This window comes from Macrotis lagotis, chromosome 1 (genome assembly GCF_037893015.1).
Source record: "Macrotis lagotis isolate mMagLag1 chromosome 1, bilby.v1.9.chrom.fasta, whole genome shotgun sequence".
Taxonomy (NCBI): domain Eukaryota; kingdom Metazoa; phylum Chordata; class Mammalia; order Peramelemorphia; family Peramelidae; genus Macrotis; species Macrotis lagotis.
Genome location: NC_133658.1, coordinates 160,000,706 through 160,023,027, shown reverse-complemented (window position 1 = coordinate 160,023,027; position 22,322 = coordinate 160,000,706). Strand labels below are relative to the sequence as shown.

Here is a 22,322-nt window from a genome sequence, read left to right as displayed (position 1 = left end):
TTTATTGGGGGAATGATCTGATTTGAAGTGAGTTGTAGAAAAATCACTTTAGTAACTGAATGGAGAAAGAATTGTAGTAGGGAGAGACTTGAAGTAAACAGTCCCAAATTCTGATAAGAGGAATATATTTGGTTATATCCCATATCACTTAGAAATGACAACAGTGAATGAATTTTAAATTTATATTTCTGCAACAAGTGACTAACATTCCCTTATTGGAAAAACCTATTGCTCAAATTAGGGAATAGAGTAGGTGAGGTCTAATCTAGACCAAAATGCCTCTTGATTATCAAGCCAATTAGTATTTGAAAAGGTACTTACTTCTTTGATATTAAAGCAAAACAAAAGACTTTTTCTAATCCTATTAAAAGCCCTTCCAGGTGTATATTTGTCTTTATGGACTCTTCTGTTGAAACTGTCTCTTCCCCCCCCAACTCCTCCTCCTGACCCCTTACCTCTTCCACACTTTACTCCTTGCTCCTGCCCCAACCTACCTTGGTGCCTTCCCCTTTTTAGATCAGCCCCTCCTGATAGATGGTGATATTTAAGTCAAGGGTGAACACTCATCGGGAAGTCTGGTTCTTGCTGGACTCAGGCTAGCTGAAAGTCATGACTTAGCTAGTAACAAAAATTTGCTTTTAACCTTATTCTATTTTTGCTATTTTGTTGTTGTTGTTTTTGTAAGGCAAATGGGTTTAAGTGACTTGTCCAAGGTCACATAGCTTAGTAAGTAGTAAGTATCTGAGTTTGGATTTGAACTTAGGTCCTCCAGATTCCAAGCTGGTACTCTATCTACTGCAACATCTAGCTACCCCACTTCCTTACTTTTGAGGAGTTTTTCCCCAGTAGTTTTCTCAGAACTAAATCCACTTGGGGTAGCTAGGTGGCACAGTGGATAGAGCACCGGCCCTGCAGAAGAACCTGAGTACAGATCCAGCCTTAGACACTTTACAATTACCTAGCTATGTAGACTTTGGTAAATCATTTAACCCTCTTGTCTTGAAAAAAAAAATAAATCCACTTAGTTATCACCCTAGAGGTGCATTCCAATTTTTGTTTGTCTCATTTCCATCAAATAATTTGAATCATTTTTACTCCAAGTAATATGCAATGTGGCTTACCTATATAAATATTTGTCTTTGCAGATTAAAGTGAAAGGCCCAAGATATTGGGAATTGCTTATAGACTTAAATAAAGGAGTACACCACTTAAAGTAAGTACATTGAAATCTGTGCTAACATTGTTTTGTAGAATTTAGAAGAGGATATCCAGATAGAAAGGTATTTATTTAGGCAAATTATTAGACTATTATTTACCAGGTCTTAATCTTAAGAATGACTTATTTTGTAGGATTGTCCTATTTTATAAATAATACAAAAGAAATTGTATTTAGGGGCTCTGCAATTTTATATATCTATTTTACATTTATTTACAACTTGAATTTTTCTTTCATTGGTACAGTAGAAGGATTGTCTCTCTTGATGATAATCTAAGATTTGGGGAAAAAATTAAGTATTTTCTGGATAGTTCAGAGAGACAGAACTGTGGTTGAGGAGGAAGATTTCAGTTTATTATTAGAAGAGCATCCTAGCAGTTTGATCTGTTCAATATTGGAATAGAATACATCATAAAAATACATTCATCACTGGGGTGGCTCAGTGGCACAGTGGATAGAGCACCGGCCCTGGAGTCAGGAGTACCTGAGTTCAAATCCGGCCTCAGACACTTAATTACCTAGCTGTGTGGCCTTGGGCAAGTCACTTAACCCCATTGCCTTGCAAAAAAACTAAAAAAAAAATACTCATTACTGGAAGTGGGTTATAATGTGAGGGATATAGAAGACCTAGATTTTTCTTTTAAAGGGTTTCCCTGTAATTGAGCAATAGGTTGGAATACATGACCTGCAAGACTTCTTTCAGCACTGATTCTGTAATTATATATTAATTCAGTTCAATAAACAGTGAGTATTTACTACATTAATAGCACTGTACTAGGTTTTGGGTGTCAAAAAAGAAGCAGGCACTGCCTTTAATGATCTTACATTATAATGTCATTTATATAGTGTTTTACTATATATGTACATATATGTGTGTGTGTATATATATACATATATATATATACACACACACACACACACACACACACATCCATACAGCTCTTTGCAAATGAGTTTTATTTTCACAAAGATCTATGAGTAAGGCATAATAAGTATTGTTGTCCCCATTTCCTAAGTGCCACACTGAGCAGTTAAATGTCTTTCCCAATGTTTTATAAGTATTATTAGAGTCAAAATAGTAGGCTAAGTCATCAAATATTTATTAATATCCTGCTATATGGCAATCACTGAAGTGAACACTGGGGATATAAAAGAAAGCAACAGACAGTCCCTACTGTCAGGGATATCACAGCCTAGGGGAGGATATAGTATGCAAATAACTATAAAAACAAGCTAAACTACAGAATGAATAAGAGGTCCTCAAAAGAGGGAAGGTACTAAGATTAAGGAAGAATAGTCATAGTGCTCAGTCCTTCCCAAAAACCTAGACCAAGAAGTAACAGAAATGAGAAAACATGTGATTTTAATCCAATTTCCTTGTGCCTTCCAGAAACTACTGTTAGCTCTGGGAACATGTGAGCATTATATGCAAAACACCACACTATTTTTTTGGTTGTTTTTAGTTTTTTGCAAGGCAGTGGGGTTAAGTGACTTGAGCAAGGTCACACAGCTAAGTAATTTTTAAGTGTCTGAGGCCAGATTTGACCTCGGGTTCAGTGCTCTCTCCACCACCTAGCTGCTCCAACACCACACTTTTTAATCACTCAGAATGACCATTAACAGTGTATACTGAATTCAATCTTGTTTTCTTCCAGATCAATCCTTTCCAAGGATGGGGTTTTATATGTGAAACTCAGGGCTGGGCAACTCTCCTACAAGGAAGATCCCATGGGCTGGCAAAGTTTATTAGCTCAAACAGTCACCCATAGGAATTCTGAAGCCAGGGCTTTCAAGGTAATGTTGATAAGCAAAAAAAAGGGAGAAATAACGATCATAGCCCTAGTTTCTGTTGACCTTCAAACTTTTTTCTTGGTGACTCTTAATTGTGTGTACCCTAGTCTGGCTTCAAAATGACCTTGAAGTGAAAAACTGATTTGTCAAATAGGACTTGGTATGGAACACTTAACTTCATACTATGCAAACTTTCCAGCCTTCTTACTAATATTTCTCTTGAGGCAACAAATACAGTGGCATTGTAAGTTAGTAATTACAAAATTACCAAAAGTCTCTGTTCTTTAGCAACTTAAGTTTATTCCATTAGCTAATTCTAGTACTGGTCAGTATTAGTCTTTTTCGGGTATTGTATGCCTCTTCTTTTGTCCTTTCATTTGTTCACATGACATCATTTTGAATGTAAAAGTCACAAAAAGATCAGGCTTTTCCTTTTTCTGATGCATTTGTAAGTTGATATTAATATAAACATAGTAGAAGTTTTAAAAATTGAGTAATCCTACCATAAAGCAACCACACTCAGATCTTTAAATTTTAAGTTCCTGTCATTGGGAGTAAATGTCTAAAATAAACACAAGTTTCAATCACTATATGCATATAGGTATTGAGAATACTAAAATCATGGGGCAGCTAGCTGGCGAAATCAGTGCTTTGCTCCACAAAGTAGTAGACATTCTATTTTTCAAAAAAAGAACTGAAATTTCTTAGTACTTTTTAAACAGCTTTAGCAGCAGTAATGATGATAATAATAATAATAGCATTTGTAGAGTAATTTAAGAGTATATAAAGCACTACAAAGGACTTGATCATCTGGAACAGTAATATCAAACTCAAATAGAAAAGGGGGCACACTGACTTAGAAAACCACAAATTAACATTATGTTGTACTGTATTTTTATTTATTTGGCTAAACATTTCAGTCTAGTTCAGGCTGCACTGAGGAGTCATGGCTTCATTTTACAGATGAAGAAACTGAGGCCAAGGGAAATTATGTGACTTATCCAGTGATCACCCCAATAAGTGGCTGCAGTAGAATTTGAACTCAAGTTTTCCTGACTCCACTACAACCCTCCACTATTCTTTATTTTTAACAAATTTGATCAACTAGTAAGTAGTACCTTAATAGATTTTGTTTGGCAGCATGAAGTTGAGGTAATTGTTTTATTAACTTATGTAAGAGACACTGACAGGAATTGTTAAGATAAGTTTAACATCAGTTACTCTTATGTCATGTAGGCACAACCTCAAGGACAAATTTACTAATAACTAGCCCTATCTGAAAATAAAATCTTGATTATGTTCAAGTCTAAAGTGAAGGAAGACGTAAGTAAAGTTTAGAAGATATTTTTGGATGTCTCTGCTCTATAAGGCTTTAGAAATAAATTATTGTTCTTTTTTTATTTGTCCTTTATTTCCAAAAAGGACCATGACATTGAGAAAATGTCATGATTTGCAAGTGAATTGAATTTAAGAGAGGGAGGGCTTTACAAAATCGCTAGCCTTGATCTCTCCTCCAGAGCCATGTGGTTCCAATGGCCAGATGTCAGAATGACTAGAAATAGCCTAGGATGCAGTGGAAGACCTTGGTCTTTTTCAGTTAAGATCTTTCCCAGGTCTAATTTGTCTGAGGCCACACCTCTTCACTGATTGAGACTAGATAAAAATGAGGCAAAAAATAGCCTCTTTTACCTAATCAAAAAAATAAAATCAATCTGGAAAGTGAAGACCCTCAAAGTTATTGGCCAGAACAGAAACATTTGCTATTTGTACTCACTTTGAGCCATCGGAATCCAAACAGTCATCAAGTGAGGCTTGGGCTGGTACCTATTATTGGCCAATCAGTGAGAGCTTGTGTGATTCTGGTTTAAGAAAAACATGGTCCATAAAAAAAAAGAAACCTATCCTGTAAACTTCAAGATATCTCCAAATTTATATTCTTTTGGGTAGACATTCCCTTTGTGGACAGAGGGAGAGATTGTTGTTGTTTGTTTCTCCTCCTTGCTTCTTGAAGAGGACCTTGACAGGAAGGAGACAGTGTGATGTAATAGAAAGAGCATTTGTTCTAAGTTTCTAGAACTTGGATTCAAACCCTTCCTCTGGCTCTTGTTACCTGTATAACCTTGCACAAATCATCTAACTTCCCAGGGTCTGAGTTTCCTCACCTTTAAAATGGAATGTAATACGGGAGAATATTCTAGATGAAAAGTGCAAATCTTGAGGCCTGAAGGCCATGACTCCTTAGTGCAGTCTGAAATAGATTGAAATGTTTAACCAAATAAATAAAATTATAAGAAAACATAGATAATGTTAATTTGTGTTTTCTGAGTCAATATGCCTTCTTTTTTTGAGTTTGATACTTCTGTTTGAATGATCTCTCAAGTCCTTTATAAGTTTTGTGTCTATAGTGTTTTGAAAAGAACAAAGACATATACTAAAAGTCCCTGTTTTTTGTTTTACTAATTTTAGTTATTCTTTCCTACTTCTTTTAGTATGATTTTTTTTTGATAGTCAGATCTTTTCCTTAGCCTTGAATTTATTTTAGTGAGACATTGAGAATGCAGGGAACTAGTGCTGTGTGGGCCTTTTGAGAGAATTAGGGTTTTTTTTATGGTCAGTTGTTAATTGGACTGTTGCCTATATTTCTTTCTTGCTTGTCCAGATATTTTGCATATTCTTTTAGCAGAAATTTGATTAAACTTCATTAAATTTTCTATTGGGCCTAACGTAAGTTTTAGAAAAATATAATTCAAGGGAATTAAAGGTCTGTTATAATTGTATGTATATATAAGTTTGGGCAATGAGTAAACTCCTGGGGCTTATCTATATTTTATTTTCTTTTTAGCCAGAAGCTATTTCAGCTTTCACCTCTGATCCAGCACTTTTATCATTTGCTGAATATTTCTGCAAGCCAACTGTGAACTTGGGCCAGGTATTTTATTAAAGTACTAATATTTTTCATTGTTTCTCCTGTTGGTTTTTTGGACAATAAAAATCATTTTCTAACCTTTTAAAAATTGACAGCATTAGAGCTAAAACATTTCTGTATGAAATAAAGAGAGGAAAAAGAATTGTTCATAGACTTTAAAGCCTCAATACTTAAATTCAAGAATATAAGAAATGCATTGGGAATTAAACTAGCAGTCCATTTCTAGTCACATGTTCTAATGGTAACATTAAAGAATGGTTAGAAAAAAAAGTCTTTTATTATCCCTGATAACAAATTTAAGAGGCTAGGGATATGTCCTCAGAAACTCATTTCCTTTAATTTACTCTACATCCCACATAATTCTACTTGTTTTACTGGTTATAATACTAAAACATATATAATACATAATGCTGCTAATCTGTACAAAATTCATTTTATTGTGATTTTTAGTTTTCAAAGACTATGCCAGTAGGCATATAGCCCTGGCAGGTGGTACTATGTTGAAAAAAAGTTTCCAGCATAACTGGAACTATCTGCAACTATCTGCTTTCCGAGAACTAATTTAATTAAGTATAGAGAAACTTGTAACTAGTAGACTTGCCACTTGGTGATACATTCTATAATCATAGCTGGTCAGGAAGTAAAAAAATGAAAAAAAATCCTCAGTCCTATTAGCCTCCTTCTGTGGTGATGATATGAAAGAATAGTAAACAAAATTTCAGTACTACATTAGCTTGTATGTTGATTTATTTTTTAAATTTTTATTTAAGGCAGTGGGATTAAGTGACTTGACCAAGGCCCCGCAGTTAGACAATTATTAAGTGTCTGAGGCTAGATTTGGACTCAGGTACTCCTTACTCTAGGGCCGGTGCTTTTTCTGTGCACCACCCAACTACCCTGTTACCCTAGATCTTTAAGGATTGTGCAAGCAGAGTACACTATGACAGGTGTTTGGAGAAGCTTTGTCTGTCATCTGAGGTACAGTCTAAATTTAAAAGGCCTCATCAGCAAATGAGACACAACATATCTCTGAAATCACAAATCTTTGAAATATTTGATTAACCCAGATTACCTTTTATTGTCATTTATATTTCAGGTATTTCTTCGTAAGTAGACTGTAAGACATTATTTAAGAAAGCAGACTGTATTTGTATTCCTTATGGTATCTAGCATAATACTTTACACATAAAATAATATTTATTCAATTAAGAATATATTTGTATTTTGTACATATTGTATGCAATTTGTGTCTTTCAGAAACAGGAAATTCTTGATCTCTTTTCTTCAATACTTTATGAATGTGTCACTCAGGAGAATCCAGAGATGCTGCCTGCTTACATAGCAATCGATCAGGTACTTAATGAGTAGAGAATGGAGTTGGGGGAAAATGTTTTGGCATGGATTTTTTTTTTTTTTTTTTTTTTTGCCAGTGAACTTTGTTATTCTTATCTTATTGGTTTCTATATTCTTTTCATAAATAAGAATCTTTTAAATATGCTCAAAGTCTTCGGATATTTATACAGAGTTCAAAAGAAAAACATAATCCCTACAAGAATGGCTATGATAATATTGTTAAGGGCTTGTTCTATATAATTTTGTGAAGTAGGCAAAGTGTGCCTTCAGTGTTTTTAGCCTCCCCTTTTTATTTTCTTTCTATTATTCCTTTGGGGAACCCTATTTCTTCTCATTTCACTCAAGTATCTGGTTACTTCATATTTTCCTCTATCTAGGGACTAATTAGGCAAATTCATTTGTACAAATGTAAAATGACTGATAAAACTGAAATTGTTTTCCTAACCAAATTACTTGCATTTTATCAGGGAACAAAACAAACCAGTAAATTAATCTTGCATTTTGAAATTTCTGGCATTAAAAAAGGTAGATATTGGAAGCTATTTTTAAGCAAAGCATCCTTCTTTTATTGTTGTGTCACTTTTATGACACTCTCCCAGAAAATCATCTTTTATAGTAAAAAATAAAAAAGGAATAATAATAATAATGCCTAGCATTTATGTGACACTTAAAGGTTACCAAGTACTTTATGTATTTTAATTCATTTGATCCTCACAATAATCCTGTAAAATGGAAGCTCTTATCATCCCTATTTTATAAATGAGGAAACTGAGGCAGATTGTGGTTAAATGACTTCCTTAGTATCTGAGATTGGGTTTATTTCTGGTCCAGGCTGTTGCCACCTAATTGCCTCTAAGTAACATTTTTTAAAAAGGCTGATATTTTTTGCAGTGTTTCACACTGACCCCCTGCCCCCTTCCCCTTTTAAAAAAATGTAAGGAGGTAAGACCTTTATTTTAAGAATAATATAATATCAACTACATGCCAGGCACTGTACTAAATACCTAATTTGATCCACATACCAACTCTGGGAGATAAATACTATTATTGTCTTTATTTTAGAGATGAAGAAACTGAAGCAGACAGAAGTTAAATAACTTGCCCAGGGTCATACAACTATCAAATGTTTAAGGCAAGATTTGAATTAGGTTTTCTTGCCTCTAGGCCTGGCCTTCTCTACTGAACCACTTCTTCCAACTGGTTTCTATTCCCTGTTTTCTGACCACATAGTGACTTTGAGCAGATGACTTAAAACAAGAAGACTCCCAAAATGGTTCATCTGTACTGCTTTTTCTTCCCCATTCTTCAACTTGGCATTAAGATTTCCATAACCTATCTCCATCCTACTTTTCCAAATATCTCCTATTGCTTCCCTTTCCTGTTATTTTCCCCTCCAAACTGAATATTACTTTTTCCATAGAACTCAGCAATTCATCTCCTGTCTCCCCCCATGTCTTTACATAACCTGTCCTTGATGCTTGGAAAATATTTCCTTTCCATCTTTGCCTTCTTGGAATCTTTGGTTTCTCCTTAATTAAAGGTTTAGCTCAGAAGCTGCCATCTTTTGGAAATCTCTTTTCTTTCTTCTCTCTTCATAGTGTTCTCTCTCTCCTCAAATTACTCTATTTACTTATCCATGTAAGTACAATAGAATGCACTTTTAAGAGAAGGGACTTTTCCCCTGCTTTGCATTTAGTAAATGATTTAGAAATTATATAATTGAATTATAATTATATATTATAATTGAATTGTTCATCTTTTGTTCAGTTTTCCTTCTCAGATTCTGTCTATTTCTCTTCTCTCCAAGTTTGTTTCTCCCTATTCTGGTTGAGAGATTGAAATTCAGCAAATACTTAAAGGGGCATAATATATATTACAACATGTGCTAGGCACCGGGGATACAAAGCCAAAAGAAGAAACTCCTTCAAGGATTGTACCGTCTTTCCTTCTGTAAACTCAAGAGCTATAGAGTACTTAACCTAGAAATTAAATATCTTTTATACTCACCATGGTGTTATCAGCCTTTGTTGTTTTTCAAAGGTGATTGATTTCAACTTGCTAGGAGTTCTTGGCACCCAAATTAAAGTGTTGTCATCCACTAAGACAGACAAATGGACAGATATGACAATAATAGCACAGTGATTGGCACATAGTAGGTGTTCAATAAATATTTACTGACTAACTAATAGGCACATTTTTACACAGGTTAAAAAAAAAACCAAAAAAAGGAGAAAAATGACCTCACTTGGAGACATATGGAAATGAAATATTCCTTAATGTTCCTGACTTATAAAATTCTGTCATAGGAATCTTATGCAGTAACTTCACTTATTCATTAAAATTGTGTATCCTGCCCAAGATGAAACGTCACTTTTTGTGTTTTATCTCTTCTCTTCAAGGCTGTCAGAAGACTGGAAAGAAGGGAGATGTCTGAGACTTTTGAACTTTGGCAAATAAAGTTAGTTTTAGAATTCTTTAGCTCCAGAAGCCACCAGGAGAGAATGCAGAAGATCCCTAGTCGAGGGCTTTTTATGAACTCTGAATTCCTTCCTGTTATGAAGTGCACTATTGATAATGCTTTGGATCAATGGTTACAAGGTAAATGAAACATGCAGCAACACTGATTTTTCATTTACAATGAACCTTTGCTTTTAATATGTTTTCTTGGATGAAGAGGAGAATTGTCTGAATAGAAACTAAGTGACCTATCTAGGAATTGACATTTCTGATTAATTGACCTGCAAACTAAATGCATGTTTTAAACATAGCTTCTAAAAAATTCACTCAAGCGTGTCTGAAACAGTGTTTTTTATTTTTTGAACTTAATCTAAACAGATAATTTTTAAATTTATTCTATTATTCTATTTCAAAGTTTATCTTAGATATATATAACAGGACTATCACTTCATTATTTCTGGATGCTCTGCCTATTTTATTGCAGCCTAAAATCTCTTTGGCTTTTTTGACTGCCATATTACTTTTCCTAAAAAATATATGATAAATACTACATATTACTTTTTAAATTATCCCACTTGTCTGAACTTCCTTTTGTTTTCTTCTGTGCATTTAAAAGTTGTTGCTTTTTCTTATCCCCAACCCCTTCCCCACAGTGGCCCTTTTTTTCCTAGGGGCATACTATGCTAGATTCCTTACCTCACCAAATAAGGATAATTAAGCAGAGTGAATACTTACAGTGGTCATATCTAAAAATTTGCACATTGAGTCCATTGTCAGTATCTGGAGGTGGTAATCCTTTGGATATGTGGTTGGCCAATGCATTGATTAGAATTCTTAAGTCTTTCAAAGTTGTCTTTCATTATGTGTTGTTCTCCTTGATTCTGCTCACTTCACTCTCCATCAGTTCATGCTACCCATAATTCTCTGAAGTAGTATCTTCCAGTACTTCTTCCTAGATAATACTATTCCATTTATTAATATATCACAGTTTATTAAGCCATTCCAATATTATCTAAGAAGCATTCCAAGGCATTCCCTAAAATCCTAGTTCTTTTCTTTTTCCCTTTAATTCTACCTTCAAGATCAGGAACTATATCTACTATATATCTTAATCAACTAGTTTACTTTTGTTTTATTTTTTCCTTAACAGCTGGAGGTGATGTGTGCCTACATTCCTATCTAAGTGGCCAACCCACAGAAGAATCTCACCTAAGCATGTTGGCTTGCTTCTTGATTTATCATTCTGTTCCTACTCCAGGGCAGCTGTCTGCTGGAGGATTAGAAGGTAATTATGTGTTCTGTGTACAATTGTTGGATCATAGATCTAGTGTTGGAAAGAACCTCAGAGGCCCAACCTCTCATTTTGTGGATGAGAAAACTGAGGCCCAGTGAGATTAAATGCCTTATCCAGGATGACACAGATAATAAGCAGCAGAGGCAGGATTTGAACCATGATGCTTTATCTTCAGAGGGAGCTTTCTTTGCACTTATTTTTCACTTTGCTTCCCTTTTCATTTTATTTACATTCTTTTTTTTAGTGTTGTAATTGAGAATTTTTTGTTATGAAAACTGACTACATAATTCATTTTACTTTCTTAGTGTTAACAGCATAGTGGATTATGGTGACCCTTTAGGTCCAAAAAACTCATCAATTCCTAACAAAAGATTGTTTATGTCCAGATGTGTTCTTCTTTATCAGTGACACTTTTCTGTGTTTGCCTTCTGTGTTCATTCAGATTTCCTTTGTATTTATATACCATCTAAATTCTTACATTTTAAATCTTTTATAAATAGTATTCATTATATGAGTGTTGTTATGTAGCATGTTATTTAGATCAGGAATGTAAAATCCTTCACAATTAGGTATACAATATGATATAATTTTAATGATAGTCATTGGATTACAATTCTTTTATTTGAGTCATTATCTAATTTCCATCATTATTTTTTTGAGAGGGGGATATTTAAATTTTTTCAGGAGACCAAAGGATGGTCTTCATGTTTTTCATCTGAGAGTTTTTAGATTACTTTTGGGTCATTCTGTGTTTGATTTTAAAAATGGGTGATAAAAGTTTTTTAGTTTTCACTTGTTCTGTATATTCCTTACTTAAAGCTAAAACTTTTTTGTGTGTGTATGAGTATGCATATTATAATGTAACACAAATTATCTTACATAAATATATTTTTATTTATTCCATTAAATTTTATAATCATTTTAAAAGTTTGGATTTCCAAATTTTCTTTTTCCTTGTCATCCTTCCTTTGTCCTTGAAGAAGACAAGCAATTTTATATCAGTTATGTATGTGAAGTCATGCAAAACATCTTTCCATATTAGCCACACTATAAAAGGAAACACAAACAAAAAGTAAGACAGGAAAAATAAAGTTTTAAAAAGTTTGCATTTTTCATCCTGAGTCCTTTGGAATTATTTTGGATCATTGTATTGTATAGCTAAGCCTTTCATAGTTGATCATCTTCACAATATTATTTTTACTGTCCATAATGTTGTCCTGTTTCTGCTCTATTTATTTTGCATGAATTTCCTATAAATCTTTTCATCTTTTTCCTGAAATCATCCTCCTTGTCATTTCTTAGAGCATAGTAGTACTCCATCGCAATCATATTCCATAGTTTGTTCAGGTATTTCACCATTGATGGACTTCCTTCAATTTCCACTCCATTACTAAAACAAAAAAAGCTACTATAAATATTTTTGTACAAATTTTTACATTTTCCTTTATCTCTTTGTAATACAGATTTGATAATGGTATTCCTGAATCAAAAGTTATGCACAGTTTGTAGTTCTTTGAGCATAGCTCCAAATTGTTCTTTAGAATGGTTGGATTAATTTTACAGCTAGCAGTTCATTAGCATTCCAGTTTTTTCATATTTCATCTCACATTTGTCATTTTCCTTTTCTGTCATGTTAACACAACTGATAGATGTGAGATATTTCAGAATTGTTTTAATGTGCAGATCTCTAATCAGTAGTGATTTTAGAGCATTTTTTATGTGATTATTGATAATTTTGGTTTCTTTTGAAAACTGCCTGTCATATTCTTTGATCATTTATCATCTGGGGAAGGTTCTTATTTTTATTAATTTTACTCAGTTCCCTATATATTTAAGAAATAAGGTCTTTATCAAAGAAAATTGCTGTAAATATTGCTTCTCCAATTGCTTGTTTTCCTTCTAATTTTGGCTGTCTTAGTTTTGCTTGTGCAACAACTTTTTAATTTCAAGTAATCAAAATTATCCAATATATTTCCTGTGATCTTTGCTATCTCTTGTATGGTCATAAACTCTTATCTATAGATCTGATATAATTTTCCATGCTTCCCTAGTTTACTTATATCTGCCTGATATCTTAAATAATTTATCCATTTTGATAAACTGCTTTCCAATTTTCCCCAGCAGTTTTTGCCATTTGTTGAGTTCTTACCTCCAAAACTTGGCTTTTTGGGTTTATCAAACATTAGATTACTGTGTCATGAACTGCTGTATATTATGTACCTAAATTACTCTATTTCTTAGGTAAGACCAGATTGTTCATGATTGCTGCTTTGTAGTATAGTTTGAAATCTGGTGTCAGCAGCTATCTTCTTTCATATTTTTTAAAATTGGTTCCCTTGATATTCTAGAACATTTGTTCTTCCAAATGAATTTTGTCCTTGTTTTTTCTAGATATACAAAATAAATATTTTGGTATTTTGATTAGTGTGGCAAGGAATAAGTAAATAAATTTAGGTAAAATTGTCATTTTTATTATATTGGTTTGACCAGCCTGTAAGTTGTTAATATAATCCAGTTTAGATTTGTCTTTATTTCTGTGAAAAATGTTTTGTAGTTGTGTGTATTTTGTCTTGGCAGATAGATTTCCAAATATTTCATCTTGTTTACAGTTATTTTAAATGAAATTTTTCTTTCTTCTTTCCTGCTACTGGGTTTTTTTGGTAGTATATATATAGAATTGTTGATGATTTGTGTGGATTTATTTTATATGCTAAAATTTTGCTGAAATTGTTTCAACTAATTTTTTTAGTATATTTTTTAGGGTTCTTCAAATATACCATCATATCATCTACAAAGTAATAGTTTTATTTCCTTATTACTTAATTTTATTCCTTCAGTTTCTTAGCATTTCTAGTACCACAGTTCCCATATCCAACCAAGTCTTAATTCTACTTCTACAACATATCTCTCATGTATCCCTTTTTATCTAATTGCATAGTTATTACTTCTTGCCTGGACTATTGCAGCTTTTCTTAACTATATTCTCTCCTCTCTCCAATCCCAAATCAAGTGGGGCTTCTCTGGGTTCAGGAGATGAGTAGGTAACAATGACAGAGATCAGGAGAGGGTGGTATAATAACTTCAAAGGAGAGGAGTCAAATGAAATGGTTCCTTTAGTTGTCTATGTGAAGAAGCTACCTACAGTCCTATGTGATAGGAGCTTTTGCTAATTCTTAAATGATTTGAACTGCATGTTCTGAACTATTTCAAATTGTAAATCTTAAGTCCCATACTGATTTTAAGATCTCTGCCTTGACTTAGATTTATCTTTTCCTTTCCCTGGAAATTTCATTTTTTTTTTTAATACTGAAAGTTCAGAGAATTAGGCTGTTATGAGTAATAGACTAAATTGTCACATAAAAATTATGGTAATTTATTTTCACTATTCAAACCAGCAATTGGATGGAATACAAATTATTTGCTGGTAGTTTAAAATGATTAGTTTCAAAGTAAAAGAAAAACCCTACATGATATAGGATGATATGGAATGTGCTTATGAAGTACAGTAGCATTTTCCCTTCAGTAAAGTGGAATTAAACTGGAAATGGGCTTTTTAGTTTTTGACTAGAAGCTTTCCAAATGTGCTAGAGTTCATTTAGTTAGCAAACATTTAAGGGCCTACTGTGAGCAATGTACACAGAATGGAAAGAATTTTTATTCATTTCATTCTAATGTGTATTTATCATTTTCTTTGTGCTGGGATTCTAGACAAGCATTTTTAGACTGTCAGGAAAGGCCAGAAAAAAATAATACAAGGAACCAGAAAGGAAAAAAGTCAAATACCAAGAAACTCTGATCTAAAACATCAGAAATACCATATTCTAGGGGCAGCTAGGTGGCACAGCCCTGGAATCAAGAGTACTTGGGTTCAAATCCAGCCTCAGACACTTAATAATTACCTATCTGTGTGGCCTTGGGCAAGGCACTTAACCCCATTGCATTACAAAAACTTAAAAAAAGAAAAAGAAATACCATATTCTAGAAGGCTTATATAGACTTCCAGCCAAGCATCACTTACCTGGCAAAAGTTTAATATCCAGGGAAAGGATGGGCCTCCATGCAAAAGAAGACTTATAAGCATTCCTGAATGAAAGATCGAATTGTGTAAAAACTTTGAAGTTCAAACACAGTAGTTAAGAGAAATAGAAAAAGACAAACATGACATTAATTAGACCCTAAAGAAAGATAAACCACTTACATTCAAATATGGCAAGATAATACATTTGTCCCATCTGAACTCTTTTTTTTTAAGATTTTATTTGTTTTGAGTTTTACAATTTTTCCTCCAATGTCACTTCTCTCCCACCCCCCCAGAAAGCAATTTGCCAGTCTTTACATTGTTTCCATGTTGTACATTGATCCAAATTGAGTGTGATGAGAGAGAAATCATATCCTTAAAGAAGAAACATAAAAAAAAAGAAACATAAAGTATAAGAGATAACAAGATCAGACAATAAGATAGCAGGTTTTTTTTTTCTAAATTAAAGGGAATAGTTAGTCCTTGAATTTTGTTAAAACTCCACAGTTCTTTATCTAGGTACAGCCTATCTGAACTCTTAAAACCAGGGAGTAGTTCTTAGTTATTGATAACCTTGAGAAAAGAATAGAGAAAGAGGGAAAAGAGAAATAGCAATTGAGGGGAGGGAGGAAGGAAAAGAAAGGTTAAGGAAAATTAGCTCATAATTGGAGTGTGAGAGTAGACAGTTACAAATAAGGAGAGAGAAGATAGGGGAGTAGTTGACACTTCATCTTCTAGTGTATCTAATTTTAACTGGTCAAAGGAAAAATACACAGAATTGGATATAAAATACATTTCATTCTACAGGGAAGTAAGAAGGAAAGGAGATGAAGAGAAAAATAAAGGGAGGACACATTAAGGGAGTGATCTTACTAAACAAAATTAAGTATGTGCAAAAATATTTATTGTTCTTTTTGAGTAGCAAAGAATGATAATCCGAAGGGATACTCAAAAAATGGGGAATAGATCAACAAATTATGATTATATAAATGTGATGAAATATATTGTGCTTAAGAAATGTTGGAGGAAATGGTTTCAGAGAATCCTGGGAAGACATCTGGAATTGATGTGAAGTGAACAGACCTAGGGAAACAATTTATATAAAGACAACAATATGATAAAGACAAATAACTTTGAATAAATTGCATGAATAAGAGCATTGATGATGAAAAAAGCTACCTGCTTTGACTTTGTGAGGATTAAGACAGATTTTTTATTGGTTATGGCCAGTGTAGAAATTTGTTTTATATGTTTATAACTGGTTTTATTTTTCTTTTGTTCCCACTTGGGGCCTGAGGTTAGTATAGGACAGTAAAGATTTTTTGCAAATTGAAAAAATAAAATATAATTGAAAATAAATAAAATTGGACTAAAAGGAAAACTCCCATTTTATCTTAAGAAAAGCTAGAGGTTATTAGAAGCACTTATAATATCCAAAATGCTGTCAGCTCACTTTTCTTCCTTCTGTCCAGTTCTTTGTCTATTTAAAGTATATCAAAACAGACACACACACACACACACACACACACACACACACACACACAGCCCAAGTTCATGAGCAGTCTTACTGGTATGTCATAGGCTAAATAATAGTATTCTTTATTCTCACTTTTTTTTGCATGGATAATTAGTTGAAACCCTTTTGAATAATAGTGAATATCACCTGCAGTGTTACCAGGCTTGATACAGTTAGCAAGATATTATTTACGAATAGGAGATCTGGAGGCCTCCCAAGTATCTTCTTATTTTAGGCCATGATTTTAATAATCAGATGATCAAACAAAATTGTGGCATCTTGCATTTAATTTGGCAAGATATCCTGCTCTGGCTCTGAGACATAGAGGAGATTTTTATGAAAGAATCAGGTAGTCAAGTGATATGAATCAGCAGACATTTATTATGGTCCATTTTAACTTATTGTGGGAAGGCCTAAAACCTAAAATGAAACACACTGGTTAGTGCAGGAGCAACAAGGAAGAATGATTTATGGTAGAGGTTACAATCAGGCTTCAGTTCCTATAGGAAAAAATTAGCTGAATCTTTGAGTGTGATATTTTCAGATAAAGGAAAGGAGTTTTGAAACAAACATGAAAGAGAAAACTTGAAAGATAAATTTATTTGAATAGTTGTATGGAGCTTTATTATAACATGCGGCAAACATTCTGAGGGTCAAAGTGTCATTTTGTAATGTTAATGCCTTCAAAGAATTTTAAAAGGTAAAAAGAAAAGAAAAATGGAGGATTTCTGGGTGGATTGGGTTCTATTTTGATGCTTTTAAGAGGGGGAAAAAGAAGATATGGTAAATTGGAAATATTTGTATATAAAGGAGGAAGAAGGGGGCAGAATTTGCTATTTCTCATAATTGGAAAGCATACGTAAGTGTAGAAATACATCAAACCATGGGAACAAATGGAAGAGCAGAGTTGAGAGAGGATCATACTAGTGGCAGAAGATTTATAAGCAAAATAAACTTATAGGTCCTGAAGTGGGATTTAAAAGTAAAAAAAAAAAGCCTGGAATCTGAGGGTGTGCATATCAATTAGAAAATGATTGAACAAATTGTGATAGATGAATAAAATAGAATATTGCTGTTCCAATAAGAAATTATGAGAGAGATAATTTTAGAGATTTTTAGGTAATATGAACTGATGAACAAAGAAGTGAGCAGAACCAAAATAGTTTATTCAAGGAGAAAAACAACTTTGAAAGATTTAAAATTGATCAGTGTAGTAACCAACCAGGATGAGATTGCCTAACAAAGAATTGATGGACTGAAATTACATAAAGTAGATGTTTGGAGATGGCCAGTGTGTAGATTTGATTTGCTGATATGCTTATTTATTCCAAAGTGGGTTTTTGGGGGGGGAGCATTAGGAGAGGAAGTTGAAGGAAAAAGGAGGGGCTGAACAGTAAAAATCATCCTCAAAATACTGCAATAGTTTTCATTGCACAGAAGAGAATAGAAGGAAGTTCAAAAGGAAGCACAGACAAGACAGAAATGCCCTTAAAAGTATTCAAGTTCAAAACTTTTGGAAAAAATTAAGTTAAAAGAGGAAAAGCTTCCAGGGTGGTACTGGGCTTTATAAAATCAAGTGTTGTTGTTTTTTAAGAAAACAAAACCATAGGATCTTGTATTCTTTGTACTTTTTAGTTTCTTATAATGGAAAAACATAGTCTTCTGCATAGTCTTCATGGAACTCAACCTGTTCCATTCTCACACTGTCTTCAGGGATTACCTTGATGAATCTATAAATTATTCTCCTAAAGAATTTAAATAAATGTGAAAGTATATAAATAAATGGAATTCATGTAGGGTTTTTTTTTTTTGCAAGGCAAATGGGATTATGTGGCTTGCCCAAGGCTACACAGCTTGGCAATTATTAAGTGTCTGAGGCTGGATTTGAACTCAGGTACTCCTGACTCCAAGGCCAGTGCTCTATCCACTGCGCCACCTAGCCGCCCCTTCATGTAGTCTTTAAAAAAAATTAAGTGACAATCCTTTAAGCATTAAATCCTATTCTGATATATCTTCCTGATGTAGAAGTAATTCAATAGTTCTCTTACAGCAGAACTTGAGTTCCTGCAAAACTGAAAATGAGACAAATAGTGTTATTGTTTTTCCCCACCAGATTGCTCCCAGGATGAATGAATAACTAATGACATAATTTTTTGGTGTGTCTTATAAAAACTGACTACAAAGTTCCAGAGCTTTTTTTTGATCTATGTAAACATCAATGGGAGAATATGTAGCAATCTTTTATCTAGTACTTCATTTAAATGGGGAAGGTGACAGGTAAAAGTTTCTGCTAAATGTATCAGCCACACTTCCCTTTTGGATAAAATATTTATGCATTTTTCTGCACTTGATAATAACACAAAGTATCATTTTACTTTATAAAGATTTTCTTGAAAAGGAGTACAAGTAAATAAAATTGTTATTTGTGAACATATTAAAATGAATGTGAGTTTTCATTTTAAAGAAATTTCATCATAAATTATTTTCCTAAATGAGAATTTTTTTATTATCACTTCCTAATCTAATTTTCATTACGTGTGAATAATCTCATCATTGTATTGTGGAAAAGCACCTGACTAATGAGTCTGAAGATCTATGCTCTCTACTTGGTCTCTACCACTTAAATAACTGCTTGACTTTTGAAACGGCTTCACCTCTTCGACCTCTGTTTTTCTCCTCTACAAAATGAAGATGTTGTATTAGGTGATCTCTAAGGTTCCTTCCAGCTCTGTCATTCCATAATAATATTGATATATTGAGTTTTGTTTTAAATCAAGGCATAAGTGGGTATGTGTGTGTATAACATTATATGTGTGCATACATATATATATATATATACATATACATATACATATTTTTAATCTGTTTCCCTTTCTGTTTCATTAGGAAGCATGAGTTTTTCTGAGCTACTGCTGAAATTTAAGCAACTGAAGATGCCAGTCCGAGCACTGCTAAGATTGGCTCCTTTGCTTCTTGGAAGTCCACAGTCAATGGTACTGTGATTGCATCATCCTTTTAGCAGACCTCCTAGATATAAATTCTGCACAAAAGTGACCAAACATCAAAGTCTGAAGTATTGTTTATAAGTTATATAATAGAACTATGAAGGAAAATGAACTACACAGACATCAAATTGTATTTTAAAACAAATGTTTTCCATGTTACAGAGTTCTCAGTTGCTGTTAGAATATGTAAAAGTGAATTTAAAAATAACTTTACTTTTGTAAATAAAGTTTTTTGTTTTCAAAACTGCCTCGTTAAATATTTTAGTTTAGAAACTATATTCTGACTAGACTCCCATTTTTAAACTCTGGGACATCCTGAAGTTCAGAATTTAAAAAACATACCTCTACCCCTCCCTCTATAGCCAAAAAAAGAAAAAAAATTGAGAATAGAGTTTAGCAATCTATGTAAAGTTTTGCTTAGCACCTAATCAAATGAGAAAATATTTAGTTTATAGAATATTTAGAGGCATGCTTCAATGGAAGAAGGTCATTGATGATTCATCATAATTGGCAAACAGCAAAATATAGGCTAGTTCTAAGGTAAATCAGAATTGGAGAAGTTCTGTCATGTAGGATTTCAATGTCCTGGATTTTCTTCTTTTTATTTATTCTTTGGGCCCTCTGAGAAAGTTAATCTTCAAGGTACCATTCATTTTTTTTTTTTTTTGTCCATTGAAGCAAGTAGATCAAAGACCAAAGATAGTGCTGTCCCTATACTGATGGTTTTGTGTCAAGTGCCTTTGTAATTGAGGCTTTCCCCTCAAAATTGTACTTGACTTATAGACCTTATACAGGAGCTTATTTCGAGAGAATCCAGAAATTTAGCTGCTGAGATTAAAAACAAGAAAACAAATTTGGACACCCTTTCATATTAGTGAATAAAATAAAAGAAGACATTTAAGTTAGGATCACATGTGACAATTTAAATAAGAATTTTTTTTAAGTTACCTGAAGAAATTAAAAAGTTTCTCCTGCCCATTTTAGTTCCTATATTTGGTGGCAAAAGCTTTTCCAAAGGGGATAGTATGTGATAAATCAATATTCATGGGGGGGGGGCATCAGGGAGAGGAGGGGGTAGGAAAGAAGAAAACCAATGAAGAACCAGTCTCCTTTCCTGGGCTGTCCCCCATGACTCTGACCTGATTCTTCTTTCCTCTCTCCTATTTCACTTAGTGATTTTTATTCAATTATCAATCTGTACAGATGATTCCCAGATGTATTTGTCCAGTCCTAACCTCTTTCCTGACTTCAAATCTCTGGCTGCCTTTTAGGCAGTCTTTGGTTGTCTCAAGAACATTTGAGTTTATTCAACATGTTTAAAACTCAACTCATCTTCATTTTATTGCATCTACTCAGCACAATAAATGTGTGCTGGGCCTGAAATTAGGAATCCAGTTCAAATCTAGCCATAGACATTTATTTGTTGGGTAACCCTGCATAATCAATATTAATAGTACCTTTCTCAGGATTGTTGTGAGGATAAAATGAATGTAAAGTGCTTTGCTAAATCTCCCCTCTTTTCCCACCTTTGGCTGTGAACCCCTAGGACTCTCACAAAGTGATTGCATTGACCATCACCTGTGATACCGTCTGCTTCATTTAGCTCCCTGGAGTCCTGACACTGACCAGGGACCCACAGTTTACCTAACCTAACCTCCATGTACTGATGCAATAACCCTGACCAAGCACCCCACCCCATAGTCTTGCCCACCACTGTGTTGACCCTGAGATCCCTTCGTGCTTCTAGGAGCCCTGCACACCTGGGGACAGGGATCCTAAGACCTCACCTCAGCAGCTACCAGCCCAGCCCACCCCCAAACTCATAACTCACTTGGAACCAAGCTAACCCAGCTGAGGTGGACTAGGGGCCTTGTAGCTAGTGCAAGCTTCATCCACCCACTTACATGAACACCTGCCTCAGCCTCTCCTTGGCAGCCCCAAGCCCTACCTGCCTGCTGATGACAACCCTGGGATCTTAAAACTAGCAACTGACCTCCCTGACCTCTGTCCTCACACTAATTCCTCTAATGGAGCCAGCTTCCTTCATGGAGTCCTAAGCTCTAACTACCTGCCCTCATGGCCTTGGCCCCTGGGCTCTGGGTTCTCATTTCATACCGTCACCCTACAGTAAACATCCCAGGACCTTTCTCAGTCAGAGGCCTATAGCCCTACACATAGCTGGTACAGAACACTCCTCACTATCTCTGACCCCACTGTCTAAACTAAGGGCTACTCAGCAGCTCAGCTCAGCCCAGATGACATGAGACTAGAGACTTCTCAGCAGACTTTGGTAGCACCACCCACCCTTCTCTTCTCCCCATCTTGCAACCCAGTCCCTGATGATAGAATCCCTTGCTGTGGGGCAGTCCATCTCCTGATTTGCATTTTCACTGACTGATTCCATTCCTGAAATGCTCTCTCTAGGCCTGTCTCTTCCTTGAATTCTCAATTTAAGTTTTCCATCCTCTACAAAAACTTTCCCAGATGCTCCTTCTTTGTTTCCAGCCTCTGAGCTTATCTCCAATTTATTCCTTATATTTGTTATATAGTTTTTTTGTAGGTCATCTTCCCCTTTAGATTTAATTCCTTGAGATCATAGACGTTTTACTTGTTTTACCTTTCATTGTATCCTGAGTATTTACTTAGCACAATGTCTAGAATACAGTAGACCTTAGTAAATACTTGCCTTGACGTGATTCCCTTGAAAATTACTTCCCACCTTTGCCTGTTTATTGATAATACAAAA

General features: G+C 34.1%; 1 protein-coding gene across 1 annotated transcript in view; it reads left to right on the top strand.

Moving 5' to 3' along the window:
- Positions 1 to 19,791, top strand: part of ANAPC1 (anaphase promoting complex subunit 1) — a 147,744-nt gene extending 127,953 nt beyond the window's left edge. Inside the window, exons 42-48 of the mRNA XM_074209276.1 lie at positions 1,146 to 1,213; positions 2,872 to 3,010; positions 5,850 to 5,936; positions 7,191 to 7,286; positions 9,686 to 9,884; positions 10,894 to 11,028; positions 19,458 to 19,791. Coding sequence (XP_074065377.1) covers positions 1,146 to 1,213; positions 2,872 to 3,010; positions 5,850 to 5,936; positions 7,191 to 7,286; positions 9,686 to 9,884; positions 10,894 to 11,028; positions 19,458 to 19,573 — 840 coding nt within the window. The 3' untranslated portion in view covers positions 19,574 to 19,791. The remainder of the gene's footprint in view (positions 1 to 1,145; positions 1,214 to 2,871; positions 3,011 to 5,849; positions 5,937 to 7,190; positions 7,287 to 9,685; positions 9,885 to 10,893; positions 11,029 to 19,457) is intronic.
- The last annotated feature ends 2,531 nt before the right edge of the window (positions 19,792 to 22,322 follow it).